The 18,654-nt window shown below is 41.1% G+C and overlaps 1 protein-coding gene across 1 annotated transcript in view; it reads left to right on the top strand.

Annotated features, from left to right (window-relative positions):
* The window catches only part of stab2 (stabilin 2), a 179,750-nt gene that overhangs the window by 128,828 nt on the left and 32,268 nt on the right, over positions 1-18,654 (top strand). Inside the window, exons 50-57 of the mRNA XM_060839668.1 lie at positions 436-495; positions 3,087-3,263; positions 5,745-5,834; positions 6,801-6,947; positions 8,015-8,071; positions 9,486-9,609; positions 14,956-15,105; positions 16,220-16,324. Of these exons, the coding sequence (XP_060695651.1) occupies positions 436-495; positions 3,087-3,263; positions 5,745-5,834; positions 6,801-6,947; positions 8,015-8,071; positions 9,486-9,609; positions 14,956-15,105; positions 16,220-16,324 (910 nt within the window). The remainder of the gene's footprint in view (positions 1-435; positions 496-3,086; positions 3,264-5,744; positions 5,835-6,800; positions 6,948-8,014; positions 8,072-9,485; positions 9,610-14,955; positions 15,106-16,219; positions 16,325-18,654) is intronic.

The raw sequence follows: 18,654 nt of genomic DNA, 5'->3' as shown, positions 1-18,654 counted from the left end.
AGAAGAGAAATGTGTTTCTAAGTCCGCTTTATCTGTGGTTAGTTTAACAAACCAGCAGCAGACTTTGGGGTCAAAAATAAAATTTATTTCTTTATCCTGAGTCTGAATCCTATGCCACAGAGTCACACACTGAAGGTGGATCCAACTAAAGAAGATGGTCTACTTTTACACTTTTGCTTTGGGGCAACTTAATGTGTGAATGAAGACAGATGGGGGATGAGGGCGAAGGATTGTAGAATCCTAGTGTTTAATTGAGGCCTCTGTATTGCTTTAAGACTGAACATCACAAGACTGTGTTTTTTTAATATATATTTTCTAATAAGAACCTAGCTCCGAAATACTAAATCCAATGAATATCACCTTTTCTCAGTCAACTCTGGAACTGCTTTAATTTACTCTAAAAAGGACATTATCAAACTTTTTTTCTCTCTTCAGCCGAATCTCACAACTCTGGCAGCAGAGAATGGATATTCCATCTTCACCAATCTATTACAGGTAAGCAACATTTGTTTACCATAACCGAACAAACATTGCTTACTGTTTTGGGAGACATGGCATTACAGAGCCATGCAGCACAGATGGAGGTCCCTGTGGTCCATCGTACCTAGGCTAACTCCATGATAGAGGCGTCCATTTTGCCTTATGTTTTTGCCTTCACTCTGCAAATATTTTCTCCAATGACCTTTCACAAATTCCCCCCCGGATCTCCTATTGAAAAAGCTACCATTGCTTTTCAAGCAGTAATTTCCAGATTGTATCAGCTTGTTTTGAAGTGCACTGGAGTTATGCCATAAAGTGCCAGTGTACCACTATATCATATGGGATGGTGTGTATCAGTATGCATTAACTGGGGTTGAGGTGATGGTGGGTTGTGGTAATGTCACTGGATCATTGATCTCGAAACTCAGGATAAAGCTCTGGGCACAAAGGATAAATTCCACAGTAGCAGCTGAATCAAAATTAGTCCAAAGAAAAAGAACTGGCAGGAAAACTACCATCACTACGCAGTAGTTTTGAGAAATTATCATCAGTTGTAGCAAAACCCATTTGCTTCACTAATGTCCTTGAGGGAAGGAAATCCTCACCTGGCCTACATGTGACTCCAGACCCATAGCAATGTGGTTGACCTGCAACTGCCCTTTGGACAATTAGAGATGGAAAACAAATGTTGGCCTTGCCAGGCACACTCATATCCTATGAAAAAATAAATATATTTTTAAAAAGGGGTGCAAGTTAAGTTTGTCCTTTGTATTCAGCATCTCTGGGTTTCTCTGAAGATTGTTGAACCCAATGCCTGTCACAATGATCGCAGCACATTCTGAATTTTTAAAAAATTGCTCCTCCATACATTCTCTCTGTTTGATACAAATCTGCTATTTAGTTGCTTCCAAATATTGTGTCTTAGCTGCAGCATAACAGCCTTTTTGCTTGCACATCTTTACCATAAAACTGCATCAACCTCCTTTCAAGGGATTATTGGACATACATATTTCTGAATATTGTTATTGCGTGCCACTGCATGCAATGTTATCTGAAGTTGAATTCTAATCCGATTATCTGTTACCTAGGAGGTACATCAACTGAGTGCAAATGTTCATCAAAGGTGCAATTGGCTCAGTTGATATAGGTTAGATTTTTACAGACAAAGGCTGCACTTGCTGATCATTGAGAGTAATAGAGTTAGATTTAAATTTTATGTGTACTCAAGTGTGGGGTACAAGACTACAGTGAAAAGTGTACAATGTCACCACACATCTTAGGTACAAAGTGCCTCGATACAAAATCTTAGTTACAGAAATAAAGAAATAAGTTAAAAAGTAATAATGCAATAAAGAGTGGGGAACAAAACACACACAGGTGCTTGTTAACTTGCAATTCAAGAGGAAAGGAATTTATTCACCATGTTTATTAAAATTAGATCTGCTGTAGGTTCATTTAAAAATTGTAGCCTTCCAAAGAAAAGGTGATAAGAATTTTGACTTTCCATCTGATTATTGTAATTAATGTGACATTGAAAAAGCAGAAACTAAGAGTGATGAAAGTCAATGGGAAAATGTGATTCGTCAGGAATGCCTCATTACATTTTTTATTGAGAACCTGGTTTGAGCACTTTCCTTTAACCTCAATTTAAAGGATCACTCTTTAGAAAGAACAATTAACCGTGTAAATTCAAGGTCAGATAAATAGTAAGTGTGGATGCTTTGGTTTTATTATGTACTTGAGCATCACAGGGAAGCTAGTAGTTTTTCATTCACAAGAGCAGTAAATGGGGGAGAATGTCTTACATACAGATGCAGAAATGAAAGGTAAAGTCGCAATAGTCTTACCTGACCATAGGCTGCTCTCTAATTAGAGAGAGGCATCTGGTGGTGATTTAACCTGAGGGCCACTACACGTCTGGTGAGGGGAGAGGTTGAGAAGGAGAGTCCTCAGCCCAGTGTAGGAATTGAACCCGAGCCATTGGCATCATTTTCCAGTGCAAACCATCCAGCCAACTGAACGAGCATTTCCCCTAGAAATGTGGAAGTAACATATTAGAGGAGATAAATTATATTGGTCAGGACAGTCAGAATTTATAAGTTTATTTTAGTTTGTTGCAATTAAACATTAATACGCTTTCAAAGAGCCAGCATCAGCACAATAAAGCAAATGTTTCTGTGCTGTATGTTCCTATGATTCTATCGTAGTAAATGCATACAAAAGTTGACAGTGAACCTGCTGGTTAATATATCCAATTCTGTACCTGGAGCACATGGTACTGCAAAGAATTTTCAATTCATTGATTAATCCCAGTCCAGGAGTACAATGGGATGAAATGCATGTGGGTTCTGTAATAGATACCTTATAAGTGATGCAGTTAACCTAACGATGTGCCAAGTGAGCAAAGCATAGGGTTTTAATACTAATCCCTAGATTTACTCAACTATATTTGCCCTAATCAGTATATACTAGTGTTTCTGCTCCACACAAGCCTCATTGGCTGTGTGGTTGACTAGTGATGTTAGTGTAATAGTTTTTATGACACATTGCAATATCTTGCTGCAATTAATCAATGAAATTTATTCTGTTTATTTCTATCATTCCAGGAGACAAATCTACTGAGTATGATAAACGATCCATTGCACAAACCAGTCACCCTGTTCCTACCAAAAGACACTGTCATGAAATACTTACCAAAAACTCGAAAGAATTACTTGTATAATAAGGACAACAGAAACATTCTGATTGAATACCTTAAGTTTCATATTATCAGAGATGCCAAGGTAATCTCCTCATTTCCAGACAGAGTTCAGACATTGTGTGATGTAATATACATAAAATGTTTGCTTTATTTTGCAATGCATGTTGTTATGGATCTAACTGCGGTTTTGGAAATGTGATATTGTTTAAATTGAATAATTAAAGAAGACTATGTTGGATGCAAGTGCTTGTAAATCCTTTAGGAGAAAGTGAGGTCTGCAGATGCTGGAGATCAGAGCTGAAAATGTGTTGCTGGAAAAGCGCAGCAGGTCAGGCAGCATCCAGGGAACAGGAGATTCAACGTTTCGGGCATAAGCCCTTCTTCAGGAACCTTCAGGATTCCTGAAGAAGAGCTTATGCCCGAAACGTCGAATCTCCAGTTCCCTGGATGCTGCCTGACCTGCTGCGCTTTTTCAGCAACACATTTTCAGCTTGTAAATCCTTTATACTACACTCCAAAACAGTTTTATTGCACTGACATATGAGCTAGAAATCCAACATGGAATATGTTCATGTGAACTTCCCTTATCAGCTCCTGACTCTTTTATTGTGTGGTTTGTTGCCACACTGGGTTCAAGAAAGACTGATTGAGGTGAAGGCAAGGTCAACAACTGTCTCTTGGATTAGACTTCAAAGTGACAATATTTGTTATGCATTGATATTAAATACTGCTGTACATGGTAATCATACATATATTAAGTAAGGACTAATGTACCTACTTTGTGCTCTTACGGTGCTATTAGGTGCTAGTCTAGTGTATTGTATCTATGCGGAATGTGCTATTTATGCTCAGTGATGTGCAGCTCTGTGAAATCATTAACAAAAAAATTGTAAATAATGTAAATCATTGTAAGTTTTCTTCATGTTCTAAAGATCTTACACAACACTAAATTAAAATATTATGTTAAATTTATCCAAAGTGGATTCACACTGTTAAAATAGCAGAGAAAATGAAATTTTATGATTATAATATATTGAATTTATATAGTGTCTTTAACATAGACAATGTTCAGAAGTTGTTACAGAGTGGCATTAGTTTCATCTTTGATACTAAAGTTTACAGAGTTCAATTCTGAGGGCACGTTGCACAAATTTGGATTGAATTCCTTTTGCATTTGAAAATTGAAGAGATGATTTGATTAAGTTATTTAAAACATTAAAAACATTCAGTCATTAGACAGAGGAAAAACTATTTCCTCTGATAGAGTGATCAAGAATGATGGGGCACAATCTTAAAATTAGAAATCAATATAGAAAACATTTGTGAAAAGAGAAATTGAGCTGACATTTTCACCTTTCTTTGGAACTTAATAAAATATTAACATTCTTCTGATGTTACCAGATCTGCCAAGTTTCCCCCAGTTGGTCACGTAGACGTGAAATCAGGGTACACTTTGAAACAAAGGGAAATTGGAATGGAATGGGGAACTCTTTGCCCCTAAAGCTGTGGATACTGGAGAATAAATGAGATTTTGCCTGAAGACTGAGTGTGATAAACATTAATTATGTAGGACATCAGGGAAAAGGAGCAAAAGTGGTAAAATAAACTGAGGTACTAATCAACCAAAATCTGGATGGATAGACAGACCCCGTTTTGATAATGATACAAATAAAAGAATTATAATAGACATAGACAATAATTATTACAATAATGTACAAAATAATAAAAGGATTGTATAATTGTGTTCATTTCAGCATATAAATAATTATCATAAATTTCTAAATCTAACTCCCTTTCATTGACTGATTATAAATGTCTGCAGCAGTTCAGCATGTTCTATTAAAGTTTGTTAATCATTTGTCATCAGGAGGTCATTAAATCCCCAATCTTTTGCGGATTTTGATAAAGTCAGTGGCAGGGCTTTCTGTTTGTTCTATTTAATATTCCCGGAAAGATGTATTCTGTCTTTAATTGCATCGCACATTTACTGTTGTTCAGTGGGCTGAGAGATAGCAGTCCCACCTCCATCGCCCCTCCCCCAAGCCCACCTCCATCGCCCCTCCCCCAAGCCCACCTCCATCGCCCCTCCCCCAAGTCCCTCCTCCCTACCTTTTATCTTAGCCTGCTTGGCTACTCTCTCTCATTCCTGATGAAGGGCTTATGCTCGAAACGTCGAATTCTCTGTTCCTGAGATGCTGCCTGGCCTGCTGTGCTTTGACCAGCAACACATTTGCAGCTGTGATCTCCAGCATCTGCAGACCTCATTTTTGACTGAGAGATAGCAGTGTTGGGATTCAAGAGGTTTATAAGAATAGTTGGAACAGGCCTGAGGAGCTAAATGGTCTTTCCCTGCTCCTAAAGCACCTCTGGGCTCCCCAGTGAGGCCAAGATATCCAGATTGTCATTGTGTTGGATGATGGGTTTCATCGGCAGTCCGCTGGCCTCAAAAGAACCGCAAAATCTTGTGATAAGGGTGAGACAAGGTTGCAATATGTGTTGTCTATTCCTAGTTGTCTTTGAGATTATTGTTCAAAGGATTTATTGCATACCATTATTTCTCCAGATCTTGGCAGCGGCTCTTCCTAAAGTCGACTCATTGAAGACGCTACAAGGTTCTGACGTCCGAGTATCATGTGCTAAACGAAGAAATAAAGTGAGTATAAAATAACTCTTCTGCTGGTCATGGATATATTCCAGCCATTTCGACAGCAAATGCAAGTCGTTTCCAGGTGAAACTATGAGGTGAATTTGTGAAGCCACATTTTCAGTGGAGAGTGTTATTGTCAGGCAAAGGAGTGAACAATAAGAAAACTTTTCATTCAAAGGTTCATGAATCTTTGGAATTCTCTACTGGTTGTGTATCTTGAGACTAAGATCAATAGATTCTCAGTATCTAAATTAATCCTGACATATAGGATTGGGTGGAGTTGAAGGCTAAACTTTGCCGCATTGAACAGTGAATTTCTAAGAAGGAGTATTAACACTTGTGAAGCCAAGGTGTACAAGGCTGTGGCCCAAGTGCGACTCTCTCGCTCTAGCTCTCTCCTTCCCTCTCTTTTTCTCTCCCTTTCTCTTGAAGACTGTAAAGAACTCAATCAAACAACAAGACGCAGCCCCTTGAACTTCATTGACGCAGTTCATGTGGTCAGGGTGATGGTGTGATAGAGAATGGAAATGACAAGCACATGAAAGACCCACCTAGAAGGCTTCCCACACTGAGAGACACTGTTTATTTTTCCCAGAGCAAGTTACGCTCCTGAAGCCATAATTTGAGAGGGCTTAATTTCTATCAAATATGGCTGACCAGGGGTCTTTCCCACTCCTCTCTCACCTGCTTAGATGTGCTCGAAGGATTTGCAGGTTGATACGTTAGCCATTTTATGAACTCACCTTTCATGCCCTTCGTGTGCCCAGCACTTCTGACTCAAAAGCAGAGACACTACTCATAAAACACCCTGATTGGAAGCTCAGGGTTTCAATAATTAAATCAGCCAATCACCTATAAGGTCAATGCACAAAAACCAAAAACATATCTTCCTAGTTTGATGAAATCCATGAGCTATTGTTTCCCCATGTTTTGCCACATCTATTTATTATGTGCTGTGCTTGTTACCCACAGGGTCAATTGTACTTAAACAGAAGGAGTTGTAAGATTACACAGAGGTACCTGGAGTTTGATGCTGGCGTGGCCTATGGCATTGGCTGTCTCCTGACACCTCGAAATATTGGAGCTCGTTGCGATGAGCTGTCACTCGTTGACGTTTTGGTTTGTATATGCATGAAGTTGACACCATTTTTAAAATGATTGATTTTTGGGGAAAAAGAAATCGGGGTGACAGGGAGGAGAATGGTATTTGTCCATTATAGCAGACTGGAGGGATATGCTGTTGGGTCAACACCCGCAGGTTCCTACACCCGAATCATCTGAAGATGGATCCATGAGAGTTGGCCTCAGAACCCTTGAGACTGTTAACTCTTAGTACCCTTACAGGAGGTCATAGTGGAGCAGTGGGCCACACTACAGAAGGTCCCTCTTCCTCAGTGCTGCCCTCATAGTCCCATATCTGCCACAATCAACTGTGTGACTGACACAAACTGATCTATGTTGGTGGTTTTATTTTCTCCATCTGGGTACCTGTCCTGTCGGAGCTGCCAGTTGGGAATCACTTTGAGTTCCCCCACCGGCCCAGCCAAATGCTGCTTCACCCATTGTCCTTAAATGGACAGTGATGCCACAACAGCCTCATAGTTGACCATGTCCAATAACATCGCAAGGCACCTTGGGAGTCTGGCGGTGGGGGGTGGCCAAGACTAGGGGCAATCAACCATCACCAAGGGGGTTGGAGACAGTTTTTATTTGATCTCCACCTCAGAACATCTTCAAAGGCATTTGGATTCCACTCCTTACCTTTCATTTAATGAAGTCTTTTGTGAGTAATATGCAAGACAGCAAAAACAACATTCTGCCAAATCAGCGTTACAAAAAAAGAAAGTGCTGGAGAAACTCAGCAGGTCAGCTGTACCTGTGGAGAGAAAGCGAAGATGACTTTTCGAGGAGGGTCACGGGACTTGGAACGTCAACTCGGTTTTCTCTCTCCACAGATGGTGCCAGAAACCTGCTGAGTTTCTCCAGCACTTTCTGTTTTTGTCTACAATCTTTAGCATCTGCAATTCTTTATTTTGTTTTGATTCAGTGGCCCTAGTGATAGCAACCGGGGCTACGTTTCAAAGACTCGCGATTGGTGTGCTAGGCTACCCGACATAAGCTCGTTTGTTCTTGTTTGAAGCAGCTGTACAAGGACAATGCAAGGTACTTGTTTGTGTTTCACACAGGGAGAATGCGACAGCTGTATAAGCACTCCAGCCTGTCCTTCTGGAAGCCGGCCAAAGGTAAAGCAGCTCATTATTGTCAATTGTCAGCCCTCAGATGTCAGTCTCTTCTAGTCTATAAACTCCTGATCTTCAATTCGATCAAATAATAGAAGTCACCAGACTAACCACTTCAGCATCGCTGCAGAGTTCTGCAGTGGAGTGTCTTATGCCCAACCATCTTCAACTGTGTCACCAGTCACCTTCATAAGGTCAGAGTGGGGACTTCCACTGATGATTGGGTGATGTACAGCACCATTCACAATGCCTCAGATACTGAAGCAACTTGTGTCCAAATGCAGGAAGACCTGCAATATGTTAACTATATGTCCAAATGCCAAACAGCGACATTGGAGTGCAGGTTCATAATTCCTTGAAAGTGAAGTCACAGGTAGACAGGGTGGTGAACATGATATTTGATACACTTGCCTTTATTGGTCAGTACATTGAGTAGAGGAGTTTGGATGTCAAGTTGCAGTTGTACAGGACATTAAGTTAGGTCACTTATGGAATAATGCATTCAATTTTGGTCTCCCAGTTATAGGAAAGATGTTGTGAAACTTGAAAGGATTCAGAAAAGATTTACAAGGATGTTGCCAGGATGGGATGCTTGAGTTACAGGGAGAGGCTAAATAGGCTGGGACTACTTTCCGTGGAGCATCAGAGGCTGAGGGATGACCTTATTGAGGTTTATAAAAATTACGAGGGCCAGATAGGGTGAATAGCCAAGGTCTTTTCCCCAGGGTAGAGAAGTCCGAAACTGGAGAGCCTTGGTTAAAGGTGAGATGGGAAGGATATAAAAGCCCCAAAATGTACTTCTAAATAAGAATGGTTTGCAGCGGCCTATGCTGGAGTCTACATGTAACATTTAGGAGGAAGTTTAATCATGTAGCTACCTAAAGACCAACAACTCACAGCGTAGAAATGCAGAAGACCACTCATCCCACTTGTGCAAATGACTCCTTTCCCAACAATTGGCGCAGAGTAGCATGTTCCCCTCCCTCCCCTCCCACACACATCTTCCCTGTTTTCCCACATGGATTTTACTGCTCAGAAAGGAAGTCATCTGACCCATTATTCCAGTGCTGGCCCTCTGAAAATCCATGAAAACCCTTCCTGATGAAGGGCTTATGCTCGAAACGTCGAATTCTCTATTCCTGAGATGCTGCCTAACCTGCTGTGCTTTGACCAGCAACACATTTGCAGCTGTGATCTCCAGCATCTGCAGACCTCATTTTTTACCCTCTGAAAATCTTATTCAAATTGCTTAATGACCCTTGCAGCTTTCAGAAATCCAGAATATTTATCCACTCCACCAGCAGGTCTCTCCTTGACAAAATAGTGTTGTTGATAACTTATTTTTAAAATGTAGTTAGTCACCTTTAACCCTTGAGAAATACAATTGTGGTTTAACTCTTTATCTTGCAATGCTCAGGAAGAGAAGAAGTGTACCTACCAGAACCTTTTCCACGCAGACATCGATGGTTGTCAATATGAATGTACCTTTGTGATCTGGAAACCTAAATGCTGCAGTAATTATTTTGGAAAAAACTGTAAAGGTGGGTGACAAATTAAAATTGCTGCTTTTGATTTCTTCCATTGATTCCTGGGTTACAGGTGACATGAGTAAAAAGTGAGGTCTGCATGCTGGAGATCACAGCTGAAAATGTGTTGCTGGTTAAAGCACAGCAGGTTAGGCAGCATCCAAGGAACAGGAAATTCGACGTTTCGGGCCAGAGCCCTGATGAAGGGCTCTGGCCCGAAACGTCGAATTTCCTGTTCCTTGGATGCTGCCTAACCTGCTGTACTTTAACCAGCAACACATTTTCAGCTTACAGGTGACATGGGCAAGGAGGGTATATTTATTGTCCATCCCTTGTTTCCATATCCTCCTGTGGCTTTGCTTACCTTCAATCTCTGTAGCCTTCTCCAGATCAATGCTTTTAGACAGTGTTCCTCCAGTTCTGGTTTCTTAAAGCATAGAAACAAGGAGCAGGGGGAGACCATTCAGCCCTTCAAGCCTGCTCTGCCAATCAATATGATCATGGCTGTTCCTTCATATCAACACCATATTCCTGCAATCTTCATACCCCTATGGTAGTGAATGATCACCCTCTGAGTGAAGAAATGTTTCCTCATCTCAGTCCTGATTAGCCTACTCCATATCCTGAGTCTTTATTTACCAACCCCCCTCCCCCAACCTTACCCCCCACAGGTTGAAAACTCTCCAACCAGGGAAAAAAATCCTTCCTGCATCTAGTCTGTATTGCCCTGTTTGAATTTTTTTTGTGTTTCAATCAGATCTCCTCTCATGCTTTTAAAAGCTAATGAATACAGGCCCAATCGAACTAACCTCACTTCATGGGACAGTACTACTAACCCCAATGTCAGCCATGTGAACATCCAATTAATTCCTCTATGGCAAATATATCCTTTCATAGGTAGGGAGATCATCACTGCAGGTGTGGCCTCACCAAGGCCCTGTGTAATGGCAGTAAGACAGCAGTGGACACATGTACTCCCCCTGACTTTCATCACTCCACTGTTGATAGCCACTGAGTCTCTACACTCTGCAATTTCTGCCAAGTATCTCTGCCTTTCTGTCTTCCCTTCCTTCTTTAAGATGCCCTTTAATAACCGACCTCTCAGTTCTTTTTCACAATATGTGGCTCAGTGTCAGGGCCTTGTCCTATAAAACACCTTTTGGAAAATTTTAACCATGTTCCAAGGTCTGTATAAATGCAACTCATTGTTAGCCTGAGCAGGTGATGATGTGGAGGTACCAGTGTTGGACTGGAGTAGACAAAGTTAAAAATCACATAGCACCAGGTTATAGTCCAACAGGTTTATTTGGAAGTAGAAACTTTCAGTGCGCTGCTCCTTCATCAGGTAGCTACTGGGGCAGGATCATAGGACACAGAATTTATAGTAAAAGATCAAAGTGTCATACAACTGAAGTGATGTAATGAACAAACCTAGATTGCTGCTTAGTCTTTAATCACTTAGAATGGGGATGCAGGTTTCAATTCATTAAATCCCAGAATTTCTTTCAAGTCACATTCTTGAGATAACTTAAGGTTTTATATTTTAAAAAATGACATCTCCGTTCAGACAATGCATTAAAGGTGTGAGGTTAGAGTCTGTCTGTATCCCAGTGTTGAGTGGGACTGGTTCTGTTTCCAAAATAGGAATTGATAAAAGGTCACATGGACTGACTGCCCTACCTACAGATTGTGTGCTTTTTGAACAGGTGATGTTAATCTTTACTTTTTGAATCCATTGTTATGGCGAAGATGTTCCTGCAATGGCTGTTATCAACTGAAATGTTGACCCAATGACAATGAATGAGCAACAATAAAGGTCCAAGGTGGGATGGTATGTCACTGGAATGGTGTTCCCTTAGCAAACCTGCTCCTGACCTTCTCAGTCATAGATGCCACGATGTATCCATGCAAATCTTTTACGGGTCTACACTTGTTTAACAATACACATGGCCTTCTTACAAAAATAACTTCAGCAGTTAGGTCCGTTTTTTTACAACATGAAATCAGCAAATGACTCTTCCATTTTGTATTAGCATTCAAAGCTCTTTATCCCTTCGTTAGTTGTCACTGCATATTCTAATCTCAGCAAGGTGTCAACACAAACAAATGTCTTGCAAGATCTAATTTTGTATGAAGTTTTATACAGGATGACATGATGGATTGCTTTAGTCATTTCCATACAACACAGAAAAAGACCCTTCAGCCCATCAAGTCTGCACCAGTCAAAAACGGTCATCAAACTATTCTAATTCTATCTTCCAGCACTTGGCCTACAGTCTGGTATGTCTTGAACTCATCTAAGTACTACTTAAAAGTGATGAGGTTACTGCTTGTACCACCCTTACAGGCAGTGAGTCCCGGATTGCCACTAACCTCTGGCTAAAATTGTGTTTCATCACATCTCTTCCAAGCCTTCTGAGCCTGACCTTAAATCTCTGCCACTGATCTTTGATTCCCTCCACTAAAGGAAAGCGTTCCTTCCTGACCATGCCCCTCATAAGTTTATACATCTCAGTCGTATATTCCCCTCAGTATCCTCTGCTGCACAGAAAGCAACCCCAATCTATCCAAACTCTCTTCATAACTGAAACTTTCCAGGCCAGGCAACATCTTAAAATAGGATCATAGAATCCCTGTAGTGTGGAAGAAGGCCATTTGGCCCACTGAGTCCATACCAACCCTCCGAAGAGCAGCCCACCCAGTCCCACCCCAATCCAGACATTTCTCATGGCTAATCCACCTAACCTGCACATCCCTGAACACTGTGGGCAACTTCCCATGGCTAATCCAACCTGACCTGCACATCTTTGGACTGTGCAGGTCCAAAACACATGAAAAACACCTTTTTCATGAGGTGTTGACACTGCTGGCATCATTTGCTATCCATTATTAACTGCCCTTACTGTCTTGCTTTGCCATTTCAGAGAGCAGTTCAGAGTCAATTACATTGTTGTGTGTTTGGAGTTACCTGTCGGCTATAGAGGGTATTAAAGCAGATTTGCCTCCCTGAAGGACTTTCGTGAACGAGGGTTTTCAACAGCAATAGATAATGGCTTCCTGATCACTGTTAGTAAGACTAGCCTTCAATCCAGATTTTATTCAGTGTATTTAAACTCTCCTCAGCTGCTTTGAATCTGCATCCCCAGCCTGTGTCCTCAGTTCTCAGGAAGGCTCTCTCAACCGGAAGCATCAACTCTGCTTTCTTTCCACAGATGCTGCCAGACCTGCTGAGTTTTTCCAGCAATTGCTGTTTGTGCCCCATAATTACTAGGACAGTGATGTTACCGCCACATCTCCACCTCTGGTACATCAAACTGAGGCCCTCAGCAGCACCTCCAAATAGATATAAAAAATCCCAAAGCATTATTTTTAAGGTGAGCAATAGTTTCCTCCTTGCATGCTGCCCAATATACACCAGCTGAAGCAGGAGAGACAATGGCGAAAGCAGGTGGGGCTATAGGACCAATGTTGGATTTGGTGATTAGGGCACTATCTTCTCAAGAACTGACAATTTCACTGCCAAAATCACAGGATTCACACCACAAACTAGAAGATATATGGTTAGTGAAGAAACAAAGCAAGTATGCGTGTAAGAAAAAAACCAACCTGTATTTATATAGTATCTTTCACAAACACGCTATCCTTTGGATAAAAAAGTTCCAGGTTTCCACCAAATATATCATGGTTATCCCTGATCTCCCTTTCAAAGTGCTTAATCCTACTTTTGAGAACAAGTCCCTCACTCCTGAATTCCAACTCCATCTCCATATCTACCTTATTGAATCCTTTAAACATTTCAATCGCTTCATCAGACCATCCTCATTTCTCTCAAGAGAATGCTAGCCAGTCATACAGGATTCCATTGTCTGTGCCTTACTAAAATGTGGCAAAGCACAATTCTGGTAGGAAGTAAACATTTTTATTTGGCCCATTTGAGTATAGAGAATGCATCTGGAAATATATATATTCAAGTGTAGAGCCTTGTCTTTTGCAAATAGGAAGGATGTGCCTGCGTATTTCACTTTGTAATTTTGATGGATGGCCATTCAGTAGACTAATCCCTTCGGCAGTGGGCTTTGATCATTCAAAGTCAATTTGTTCATTTGCATTTAAACAAATACTTGGCAAGTAACAGTTCTCTGGTGCACTCTCTGTAACAACACTCTGCCAGTCAGAGTCTAACTTACAAGCCATTCAACATGTGTTGGAGAAAGTGAGGTCTGCAGATGCTGGAGATCAGAGCTGAAAATGTGTTGCTGGAAAAGCGCAGCAGGCCAGGCAATATCCAAGGAACAGGAGATTCGACGTTTCGGACATAAGCCCTTCTTCAGCCCTGAAGAAGGGCTCATGCCCGAAACATTGAATCTCCTGTTCCTTGGATGCTGCCTGACCTGCTGTGCTTTTCCAGCAACACATTTTCAATTCAACATGTGTAAGCTGTTGTTCCCGTTGGTAGTTGGTATTCTTGTGATTCTGTCCTGATGCGGGCAAGATGAAAAGCATCAACAGCATGGCTCTTCTTTCAGAAATATTCAACTCTTCCCTGAAGCATCAGAGACTGAGGGCTCACCTTATAGACGTTTATAAAATCATAAGGGACATGGAGAGAGTGAATAACCATAGTCTTTTCCCTAGGGTAGGGGAGTCCAAAACTAGAGGGCATAGATTTAAGTTGAGAGAAGAAATATTTAAAAAGGTTCAAGGTTTGTGCGAAGATTTGTAGCTCGGGTGCTTGTTGTAGTGGTTCTGTTCGCCGAGCTGGAAGTTTTTGTTGCAAACGTTTCGTCCCCTGGCTAGGAGACATCATCAGTGATTCCCATTTCCTGGCTTGTCTCAGCGTCTCTCGCCCGTAAGTGTTCAAGGTTTGTGCGAAGATTTGTAGCTCGGGTGCTTGTTGTAGTGGTTCTGTTCACCGAGCTGGAAGTTTTTGCCAGGGGACGAAACGTTTGCAACAAAAACTTCCAGCTCGGCGAACAGAACCACTACAATATTTAAAAAGGAGCTGAAGGGCATGCAGAGGGTGGTGCGTGTATGGAACAAGTTGCCCGAGGAAGTGGTGGAGGCTGGTACAATTACAACATGTGAAAGCCAGCTGGATGAGCATATGAATATGAAGGGTTTAAAGGGGTATTGGCCAAATGCTGGTAAATGGGAAGAGATCAGTTAAGGATACCTGGTCGGTGCAGACGAGTTGGACTGAAGGGCCTGTTTCATGCTGTATGTTTCCGTATTACCAGGTGACTAATAGATCCGATAGCTTGTTTTGTCCATACTGGAGAATAATTTCAGAAAACATGTAATTTATGATTTTAACAATTATAGGTGATGCAAAGGTTATAAAAGATTGCTGTTTTGTTTCAGCTTGCCCAGGAGGTCCTGAAACCCCGTGCAACTCCCACGGTGAATGTGACGATCAATACACAGGGACCGGTAACTGCACCTGTTCAGCTGGTTTCAATGGCACAGCATGTGAGCTCTGTTTACCTGGGCGATGGGGATCAGAGTGTACAGGTACGAGGATGTTTAACAAGCTGCAGTTTCATCACATCTGCCTCATGCTCACAATATTTATTCTAGTTCTTGTCCCTACCTCATAATGTGCAGTAGTTATCCTTTAACTTTCACACCCTGGGGCAGGTGTTGAGAAGACACTTCTACTCACAGGTAAGACCAAAACCAAGGGGCCATAAAACCACAGGATGATGAAAGCACAGACATAGTCTCATTGTGAACAGGTATCTGTAAGAGTATCTCAGCTGGCCTTGTTCCACCTCCTTTTTGTCATTGACCTGTAAATGTGTTTGCCTCAGATTTGGACTCCCCCCCACCTCTTTTGTAAATCATGATTTAATCCACCTTCACCACACTCCCAAGCAGAGCATTCCAGATCCTAACCACTCGCTGCAGAAAATAGGTTTCCCCTCATGTCACCTTTGGTTCTTTTGCCACTTTGTAAATTGGTGCCTGTTGGTTCTTCATCCTTCCACCAACATAACCAGTTTCTCCCTGATCTATCTGTACGGACCTCTCACTGTTTTGAACATTTTGACCAAATCCCTTCTTAATGTCCTCCTCTTTGGAGAACTGTCACAGTTTTGCTAGTCTGTCCACTTATTGTTGTGCAACCCTCAGAATTCCTTCCTGCACCCACTACAGTGTGTTCACAAATGTGAGTTTATCACCAATAAATCCAATAGGGATTTCAGGAGAAACTTCTTTACCTCCCTCTGCCATGAAGAGTAGTTGAGTTGAATTGCACAGATGCACTTAAGTTGAAGCTAGAAAAACAATTTTTAAGCTGGAGAATTTAAAGTTGATTCCAATCCAACAAACATATGATCATAAGAAATAAGAAAAGCATTTGAGACTACTCTGCATTGAATCACATGCCTGATCTTCTAACTAACTCCACTTTCACCCCAAATCTTTTAATCTCAAAACTGTACTGATTTTTATTCTTCGTGTACTCAGTGATCGAACATTCACTGCTCTATAAACTGGCGAATTCCAAAGCTTCACAACTTTCTCAGCGAATGATCAGTCAGAGCCCTATCCTGTCAAACCCTTTAGGAAATGTATGTGTGTCAATTACATTTTCTCTCAATTTACTGAAATGTTCCCGCAGCCTGCGATTGCACGGAAAATGGAGTCTGTGAAGATGGCATCAATGGCCAAGGGATATGTTTCTGCAACGAGGGCTGGACTGGAGATCGATGTGAAACACAGCTAGGTAAGGTATAGTGAGTGAGCTGCACTGTGGATTGTAAGTAAATCTGTGCACCACCAGCTCTCATTAAATTGTAACTGCCCAGTTCTCCTTCGAAATAGTCCACTTTTAGGGAGCAGGTCAGGCCTCTATTTATATCTCATCTGAAGGATGCCATCTTACCAATGCACTACTCCCTCCGGACTGCTCTGGAAGTTTTAGTCTAGAGTTTTGTCTTTGGTATTGAACGCGCACCCTTGTGAGCCAGAGTTGAGAAAGCTACCAGTTGAGACATGGTGGAAAAGTCTCCACACCTGCATTGTGCCTATGCCTGAACTGAATTTGCTTTTTACTGGAAAACACTTCCTCACCTATTCTCAAGCTGGTCTTGATCCTACAAAAAAAATGTCGTCCCTTTTTATGCCTTACCTCTTCCATGTAATGATCAAACTCTAATGACTATAAGACTTTGAATTTTTAGAGCATGAAAGGTTTAATCTGATAATTGGTTTGTTATTCTGCTCTGTTCCTTACTACTATTTACGCTGCTTGCAATGATTGTAAAATTTGTCTCATTTGGATCCGTGGCCATGATGCAAGTTGATTTTTAGGTAAATAAACCTTTGAAATGACAATTTGAAATTGGGAACTCGCCAACCAACCGGCAGCTCTCTCAGCAGTTTAACTGGAAGCGATTATCTTTATTTGTCCTCCAATGGGATATGGTCGTATCATTTGTCCTCCATTTCTAATTGCCCTTGTACTGAATGGCTTGATATTTCAGAGTGTCACTGAGAGACAACCACAATGCTGTGCCTCTGACTCACATGCAAATTAGTCCCGAGTTTATTTCCCAAGCTTTATTCATTGGATGTTGGCAGCGTGAGCTAGGCCATCATTTATTGTTCATTTCTGAATGGACAATGGCAATTAGGAGTCAACTACGTTGCTGTGGGTCTGGAGTTGTGTGTAGGCCAAAGTTTATTCATCATCAAAGGAACAGGAGAATCGACGTTTCGGGCATAAAAATGTCAATTCTCCTGTTCCTTTGATGTTGCCTGACCTGCTGCGCTTTTCCAGCAACACATTTTTAAGCTCTGATCTCCAGCATCTTCAGTCCTCACTTTCTCAAAGTTTATTCATGTCCATTATAGAAAGAAATATCAGGTTTTTACAACAAACAGTGGTTTTATGGTCAGATTTTATCCCAATTGCAATTGATTTCCCTCCAAAGAGACAAATAGATGTGTTTTTAAATAACAATTGATGATTAGTTTCTTCGTTATCTTACTGAGAGTAGCTTTCAATTCCAAATTCCAACTACAGTGGTCTGACCTGAACTCATGCCCCCAGAACATTCACCTTGATCGTTAGTCCAGTGACATGACCACATCCCATCACCCCCAAGGTAAACTGTACCAGAGTGGGAGAGTCCAAAATTAAAGGTGACAGGTTTAAGGTGAAAGGGGAAAGATTTAAAAGGGGCCTGAGGGAAACCTTTTCATGCAGAAGGTGGTGCATGTGTTGTTATGAAGGTGTAAGGGGTACCGTACCTTTAAGAGAGTTAAAAGCCAGCAGAACTACCTGACAGCACCAAGTGTTCTGAATAAAATATAATGTGACGTGTGGTCCAGCAGCTAGGGTAGCTGGTTGCCTGGAGACAAAAATAAACTTGAATTAGGCCAATCAGTTTAAATTATGCCCCCCCCCCAAAAAAAACCAAACTCCAATCAAGTTTGAATTTAGTATATTGACAATATTAAAAGCCAATGACACAATCCGATGCTTTGGGGTTATAAGACCAGGAAAACTTGAACAGTTGGGGAAGAACTGCCAATAGACCAACAGATATAGGCTGCTAGTCAGAACTCTCTGGGAGGTATCTGTCTAGAGAAGGAGTTTACACAGAGAAAAACATCAACATCAACCTGGAGAGCAAACCTGCAAAGAGAAGATTTGACAGCTGGCTGGTTTTGAAATTTGAATTTTTCAGTAAATCTCAAACAGGGAGTTTTATCGGACTAGTATTATGGAAGGGAAAGTAAAAGATAGGTTAGAGGAAGGAGTTGTAAATAGTTGTTAGATAATTATTCTCTGTTATACTTTAAGAAATAAAGTTGATAATTTTTACTTTAAATAGTTCTTGGCCTCTCGAATTTTCACAGATTATTGCACGGTATAAATCTTCTGTGTTTCTGGTCTAAATTAAGCAGGAATGTTTACCCCATGACGTAACAGTATAGAGGAGGTGATGGAGGCTGGTACAATTACAACATTTAAAAGGCAATTAGATGGGTATATGAATAGAAAGGGTTTAGAGGGATATGGGACTAGATCATTGCAGGATATCTTGT

The sequence above is a fragment of the Hemiscyllium ocellatum genome, chromosome 19, assembly GCF_020745735.1.
Source record: "Hemiscyllium ocellatum isolate sHemOce1 chromosome 19, sHemOce1.pat.X.cur, whole genome shotgun sequence".
In the NCBI taxonomy this organism is placed as follows: domain Eukaryota; kingdom Metazoa; phylum Chordata; class Chondrichthyes; order Orectolobiformes; family Hemiscylliidae; genus Hemiscyllium; species Hemiscyllium ocellatum.
The sequence above is the reverse complement of the archived record's forward strand: the minus strand, read 5'-3'. Positions and strand labels throughout refer to the sequence as shown.